A 7,636-nucleotide genomic window follows, 5' to 3' on the forward strand; every position below is an offset into this window, starting at 1 on the left:
TAAAAAATTATTTTGTTAGCCATGAACTCAGCCTAGCTGTCTAGGAGTTACTCATATTTTTGCTGGCAGCTTTGGACTGGAGCCAAGTAGCCGTGCTTGGCCGTTCCCACACCTCCCTACGCACGTGGACTTGTTTTTAAAGTGCAGGGAACGGTGCCCAGCGCCATTTCACTGCAGTGATTTTTGGTAGGGAGGAATGTCTCAGGCTGTGCAGGCTTCTCTGCTCCTTGCTGGGATAACACGACCCTCGCTAGCGTGTCAGGCTGGGCTGTGAGCTGTGCAGGACCACAGCTGGCCTGGACCTCTGCTTCTGGCTGGGAGAGCAGCTTCGCCTCTCGTACCCGCGAATTTCCAGGCCCAGCTGACACCTGGAGAAACCACAAAAATAAATGTATTTTTAAATCTGTATGGGCTTGTTTAGGAAGTTGGGATATGTGCCTTTTTTTGGGACGCCCACATGCTGCACAGACACGCAGTCATGCACAGGCAAGGGTCGCCTCTTCCTCCATCCACAGCTGGTCCCCAGCACCGGTGTTCACCAGGAGAGCCAGCAGCACCACTGGGAGCGGGAGACACAGCACACTCCTGGCCGGTGGCATGTGTGCGACCTCTGGTTCATGCCTCAGCCCAAAATCTTGTCCCCTTGCTCGGGAGCAGGCTGGCCAGGTCCTTCCCTGCTGCTTCGGCCACGCTGGGGTGGGAGCGAGTGGGCAGAGCTGCAGGAAAGGTGAAGGAGCAGTGTCTCTGCACCCACCCCAATATCCAAGTGGCATGTGAAGGCAGGGGATGTCCTCCATTGCAGGGAAGCTCTACAGACACCTGGCCTCTGTGTTAGACTTTGCTCTGTTGCCAGCCATCTTGCCAGCGAGGCGATGTTACAGCTTTGCTCCTCCAACAGACGTGCTGGGGTCCTGTGGCAGCTGGGAAAAACAGTCCCTCTCTGACTGTCCCTCTCTCACCGTGGCTCTGAAGGGCTCGAGTCTTCAGTCTCTGCAAAATAGAGAGGGGAATAAGAGTTCCCTCTGCTCCAGTGAGAACTGGAAACTGGGTACCCTGGGGAGACTTGAGCTCAGGGCCTGGTTTAGCCTAGGGAGCTGCACCTCCAGCTTGTGCAGCTAAACCCAGGCAGCAGGAGAGGACTGACAGGTCAGCTAAGATAAGAAACTAATGTAAGATTTATTTTAAGAATGCATCTTTTTATTTTTAAGTTTCCTCTTTGTAACTGTTCCCAATCTGGTAGCAACGATTTTTAACCCTTCACTTTGATGCAACAAAACCTGCACTTCTCCTTCTAAGCCGATTTAGAGTTGAAAGTGGGTTTGGGTGGATTTGGCAGAAACAGGGCACATCGCTGTCACAAAAGCTGAATACATTAATGGGGATGAATTGTTGTTACGGAGAAAGCCTTGGGGAGGTTGCTGCTGGAGGCAAGTTTAGGGGCCCTAGAATAAGGGAATATTCCCATTACACTGGAAGCGCAGCCTCTGACAGGGGTTGTTGGTGCAGTGCATTGGGCAGGTTATATTGAGGCATGACTTTGGGAAGCAGGTGTCTTGGCACAGCCTTTGAAACACCTTTCCTCCCCGAAAAATGCCTGCCAGGGGAGCGGGGGGCCTCTGGCAGGGTGCAAGTCTCCAGCGAGTAGTGCTGCGTGGGGGCAGCATGGCCGGGCCAGGCTGCGGCTCCCCGCACACACAGTGCTTGCAAGGGTAGGAAGCAAAGCAGATGAAGACTGGTGTTCTAGTGAGCTTTACAGGTTTATTAATTTTTGGTTCTGTTTGCCTAGAAAAGGAAAAGAGTGTCTTTTAGTCCCAGAGTGCGGTAAAACAGCTGCAGTGCTGCCTTCCCAGGGCACTTCCCCGCTCCCAGGGACAGATGGATCCACTGGCTGTGCGGCAGCTGTGCACCAAAAGCTTCTGTGCTGATACCTCAGCCACCGGGTTTGGGTGACAAGGCATCCAGGTGAGCCACCTTCCCCCACCAATGGCGCTTGGATGGGAGACCCGGCCTGTCCCCCTGTGGCGAGCACCCAGGGCTGAGGCACCCTGAGCAGAGGGGGACTGCACCCACCAAACCGCCTTGTGATGTGCAGTGGGCTGCCCGGGTGGGATGTACGAGTGGGCTGCCCGGGTGGGATGCCCTCCAGAGCCTCCCCAGCTTGCACAGGGAAGGGAAGAGCTATGGCCAGGAAGCTCCCACGCGTCTGCAACACCACCAGCAGGGACTTGAGGACGAGAGTGAGATGGTGTCATCTGCCGCCAAATGGAGAGCCATCGGCTCCATCCAGCATGCTGCCTGTGGAAGAGCAACACAGGGTGGTGCCAGCAGGGTGACAAACTTTGGACTTCCAGATGCTCTGTGAGTGAGGACTGACCATACAGGTCCTTTTATCCTCTTCCTTCCAGTTTCATTGCTGAACAGGGTGTAACTTTCCTAGCCACTTATTTCTCAGCCAAAAAAATCACTCGGTGGTCTTTGAGGAGATGAATTTCTCTAGGACTTGCCCTTCAACCAGTGTGTGCAGGAGCCACAGTCCTGCAGGGGAACTCGCTGGAGTCTGTCCACATAAATAAAACCCTTGCAGACAGCAGAAGGGATTTTGTCTGTGTGCATCTTACTACAGAAATAAAATCCAGTAAAGCTTTTGACAGAAACAGAAGAAAATACCAGTTTACATAGGACTTTTTAGCCCAGGACTGGGCGAGGTCAGCACTTGGGCTCATCCAGGCTCTCTCCAGGATAGGCTTCACTCCACTCAGTAAGCACTGCCCTGCTGAGAGCTGCCCTGAGCAAGCTCTTTGGGAGCAGGAGGAGAGAGGCAATTTGGCACTGGGGAACCAGATTTCCAGATCCCACAGGGCCTGATGCCAGCGATTTCAGGCTGGCTGGCAAGGATTTCCTTGGGTGCACCTGGACAACCCATCCTTGCATCCTATTCAGACAGAGCCTGCTTTGCCATGTGGGCTAAATTTGGGCAGAATCAGGACTGGGGCTGATGGCCCAGCCGGCAGCTTTAGTGGTGCTGATGAGCAAGGTGAGAGCAGAGGAATTTGCAGGCAGCCACAAACCTGTTTGCTGCCATACTTACAGCAAGAAGAAGGAAATAAAAAATAAGATGTGATAATAATAAAACTGAGCCAGCTCCCCAAACTCTCAATGGTCATGTGCTTTGCTGAGCACCCCCAACAACACACACCACTGAGCCCCCATGCTTGGAAACCTCTGGTTCGCTTGCCCCAAGATAGGCTGAAACTGCGAACTTCAGATACACAAACACCCCAAAGCAACGCTCAGGCTTACAAAGAACAGCCCGGGCTCCGTGCCTGCTAAACTCATTACCTGCTGCAGAGCTGGGCTGGGCTCTGTAACACCGTCCTGCCTCCTAATCGCTTGTGGAAGTAAAGCTTTGATCATACTGGGGCTGAAAGTGTCTCTGAACATCCCAAACTCTGTGGGAATTTGGACCTGACTTCGCAACATCGGGACACCAAGTCCCAGTATCCGGGGCATGGCGGCTCTGGGGCAAGCAACAGCTCCCGGGCTCTCTCCTGGCTGTGGAGCACGATTTAATTATGGGGGCAGAACTGGCTGAGGCAGGGCTGCTGGGAGGGAGGGTGGCATGTGGCATGGCACGCTCGGAAGGGTCTTGGACCCCTAGCTCCCACGCACTCGGTGTATCTTGGCTTTGCACCCCTGTGCCCCCATTTGCGGCTTTTGGCCTTACTCTCTTCTGCTCTGCGTGGAAAGCCTCCAGCTGCCGCGCAGCCGGGAGCGTGGCTGCTCTCTGTAGCTCTTGGCACAGCAGCCTGTCGTGCAGGAGCCCAGAGGAGGGCTGGTTTTGGGAGGCCCCTCTGGGTGTGGGGCTGCTTGGGGCAGGGGAGCAGCCCAGCTCTGCCGCAGCCTCCGTGGTTGGGCATGGAGCAGAGGTGCTGCTCCGAGAGCCTCCGGAGAGGGACCCTTGCACCCACATCTCATGCTTATCTTTTCAAGTAAAGAGCTCAAAGCTAAATTCAAAGAATGGGAGCAGGCACTTTGTTTCCAAAAAAGCAGTAAAAATGTATTTGCTCCTTTTTAGTGCAACTCCAGCTCCTTCTCCAGCAACAGAAATGTTGTCAGTCTCCCGCAGCTGGCAGATACCGCTGTGGGCTCACAGCACCAGCCCCTTCTCCCTGGGCATCCCAGGCAGATGGACACTCCATCCCTCCCGCAGAGAGGACCTGCCCCTCTGGATGCCATCAGACTGGCTCACCCGCACAGTGACAGAAAGAGCCCCGTTTCCCCCCCGACTTGCCACGCAGTACTGTGAATGGCAAACACCCAAGAGCTGCAGCTGCGGGGGCCGCCCAGCCGGAGCCTCTCGCTCCCCACATCCCCCGGCCAGTGCTGAGGTCCGCAGTCCCGCCACTGCGCTCAGCTCCCGACCTCCCCTTGTCACCCGTGCTGTCCCCAGGGCCCTGCATGCCAAGGCAGCCGCGCTCCCACGCCGGTGTTCGCTGCCTCCTGCCAGCCCTCCCCTGCCTGTGCCCCCGCAATGAACCTGCCCCGCATCTCTCCACACAGAGCGAGTTTCTTTTGAAACTCCTTTAGTCTTGAGCCACAAGAGTCCTCACAACTGGGGAAAAAACACAAGAGGACAGAAGCGACACTGGTTTCTTCTGACGGTGAGTGGGAGTTACCGGGCTGCCTTGAGCCACTGCATCCCCCGGTACAGAGCAGCACCCAGGGCTCACTGTGGCTGCCGGCGGTGCACAGTGAGGACGGGCAGCGGGGCCGTGCACAATGACGTGCTCCTTGGGCCACTCTCCAGGCTCTTTCCGTGCCAGTGCCAGGCAGGCAGGGGGGACAGAGCCTCCCGTGTGGCCGGGGGTTGCCCCTGCCCCGTGGTGGGAGTGGAGATGGCCGGGTGCTGGCGGCGCTGTGGCTCGGCAGGGTGGAGAATGACGGCAAGCTGACCTCGGGCAGAGTCCGGACCTCCTCGGGCACGACAAAGCCGGTGCTGTCACCCCTCTACTGTGGGGCACCAGGCGGAGGGGGGTATGTAAGCAGGGGGCTCCAGGTTGAGCTGAGCCTCTGACCCCAGCCCAGGTCATAGAGCTCCCTGCTCTAAGGAGATGGGCTCCTGACGCTGCCTCTTCCGCTGCCTCTCCCGCTTGGCCCGCCAGCACACGTAGGCGGCCACCAGCAGGCCCAATCCAAAGATCAAGGTGGCCACTGAGACCACCTTAGCGATGTCCATTTGTGGGCCATTGATGGTGAAGGTGATGCACGTCGCTGCTATGCCGATGACCACCGAGACAATGCCGAAGGGGAAGATGCAGCGGTACCAGGATTTCTCAGTCCCGCCTGTGGCCAGGGCCAGCTTATTGAGGGTAGCGGTGGAGTCGGTGGCTGTGGGCAGTGGCAGCCCTGGTTTTCCTCCCTGCAGGCAAGTGAGCGAGTTGGACTTGCAGCCCATCATGTTGGCAAGAAAAGCCAGGAACAACCAGCGCGAAGTGTGGGCGGGTTGGACACGGGTTGCTGTCCTGCCACAAGCCGCTGCCGTGCCGGTGGTGGAGGGAAGAAGCTGGATCCTACATGGTCGGCTTGTCCGGCGGCTCAGGGTGCCTCAGTGCAGACGGGCCAGGATCTCGGCTGTCGCTGCTTTTGCTCCCAGCTTTGGCTCCCGGCTCTTTTGCTGCCAGACGGAGTGAGGATTGGTGGCGGCAGTGGTGATCTCATGCCGGTGGGAGGACCAGCTCAGCCTCACTGCCTGTTAACCGTTTCGGGCTCTGGGCAGGCAGCTGCCTGCAGCCCAGCTGGGATCGCTCCTGGGACGTGTTTTTGTAGTTTGTATCTGCTTTTGCCAGCCCAGTCACCAGTCAGGCAGTGCTGTGGCAGGGGAGCTGGCCTGGCTGCCCACCGTCCCCCGATCCCCACAACCCACCCAGAGCTATGCTGCTGCAAATGCCACTTTAGGCAGCCCAACAGGCAGCAAAATGCTGAAGGAACGGGCAGCGGGACTTCCAGCTGCTCCACAGAGCTCCTTCACCTCCTCCTTATGTGTCACCAATGCCATCACCTCCTTCCAAGTTGCTCTTTCTCCCTGTGTCACTCTCTGCCAGCTTTGTTCCCTGGCACAGAGCTTGGGGGACCCTTCCCAGCAGCCCACGGACCAGGGATGCTCGTTAGACTGGAGAAGGCTCGAGGCTGAGACTCACTGGGGTGGTGGGACAATGCTGGGGGTGGCTCTGGGGAGACACAGGGTGACCATTCACGGGGCCTGGAGCAGAGGTGAAGGATTTGGGATTTGAGATGATCGCTATCCAGGCAAAGCAGCAGCAGGGTAAGAGTCAGGAAGGCAGGATGCTGAAAGGCAGCTTGTCGCAGGAAAGGACCAGCAGAGCCGCAGGAAGGACAGCTCACCTGGGAAGGAGAGCCAGCGTGTGCTGCAGGCTCCGGGAACCAACACTGTACCCACCATGGCTCCTTGGGTACAGCACTCCCTGCTTCCTTCACCCAAATCTTGATTAAGACTAATTATTCTTAAACAGCAATATTACATACAGGTAGCTGATGTTGGCTCTGCAGCCTGCTCCAGCGCAGGATCACCCACTTGCAACACCAGCCACAGCACGTGGCAAAGCACAGCAGAGCCCAGCCACGCCACCCCACTCAGCAGCTGCCCAGGGCTCCTGGGCAGGGAGGAGGAGGAAGAGATGGAGATACAAACAGCCTGGAGAAGGTTGAGCACAGAAGCCTCCTACCCAGCTCTGACCGCCAGCAGAGACTTATTTTTGTGGGCAAAACCTTTGTGTGCCACCTTTCCCGTGAGTGGATCAGGGAGACACGGAGACTGGCACAAACACTTCCCATCTCCACTCACTTCTCCCGCACTGCTTTTTTTTTTTTTAATTGGTTTTACTGAAGGACAGAAGAAAGGAATGAGCTATCACAGCAAACGTAAGAGACCTGGAGCCTTTCCCAGGTCAGAGCTTCCCTGGAGCTGATGGGGCCCAGCTGCATTACTGCATCAACTGAGAGGAAGCCAAAAATAAGGGAGAAAATCCACACTGTAGCAGAAGCAAAGCTGTGCAGCGAGAGGGCAGCTCTGCAGGAAGGTGAGAAGATGGAGAAGCAGAGAGGCTGATGGGGCTGACTCAGGAAAGGGGAGATTTAGGCATTATACTGACATGGGACACATTATCCTTTTTTTTGTGGGCACTGCACTTGCCTGACACCCTCCCTGGGGAAATCATCCCACTCCAGTGAAGGGGGAGAATAAAGCTGGTTTGAATCAGCCTTTGCCCCTCTGCAGGCTTGGTCTGAAAAGCTGCATGAGACTTGTCCATATGACAAGGGAGGTGGCTGGGTCTGCAAGAGCCCTGGGATCTCTCCTTGTCTCTAGTTTCTTAAATAAGATCCATAAATAAAGGGGGGGGGGGGGCGGGGTGATCAGGTATCAGATGAATTCCCAATTTTCAGGAAGGCTTTGAACTCCTCCAGCATTGCCTGAGGCAGCCAGCTGCAGGAAACTGCAGGACACAGAAGCTCTGGCTATGCAAATAAATAGCACTAGGAAAATAACTACAGAGAAGTCAGATGTGCAGCGCATGGTGCTCTGCAAACTGAGAAGTTTCATCATTTATTCCCCCGATTG

At 56.3% G+C, this 7,636-nt stretch overlaps 1 protein-coding gene across 1 annotated transcript; it reads right to left on the reverse strand.

The window, feature by feature from the left end:
• Positions 1 to 5,086: 5,086 nt before the first annotated feature.
• On the reverse strand, positions 5,087 to 5,458 carry LOC135315262 (transmembrane protein 100-like). The gene has a single exon (XM_064462235.1). The coding sequence runs from the start codon at positions 5,456 to 5,458 to the stop codon at positions 5,087 to 5,089; it is 372 nt and encodes a 123-aa protein (XP_064318305.1).
• Positions 5,459 to 7,636: the final 2,178 nt, after the last annotated feature.

This window comes from Phalacrocorax carbo, chromosome 10, assembly GCF_963921805.1.
Source record: "Phalacrocorax carbo chromosome 10, bPhaCar2.1, whole genome shotgun sequence".
Lineage (NCBI taxonomy): Eukaryota > Metazoa > Chordata > Aves > Suliformes > Phalacrocoracidae > Phalacrocorax > Phalacrocorax carbo.

Coding starts and splice junctions, on each gene's coding strand:
- LOC135315262 (XM_064462235.1), bottom strand. CDS start 5,458: ATGATGGGCTGCAAGTCCAACTCGCTCACTTGCCTGCAGGGAGGAAAA.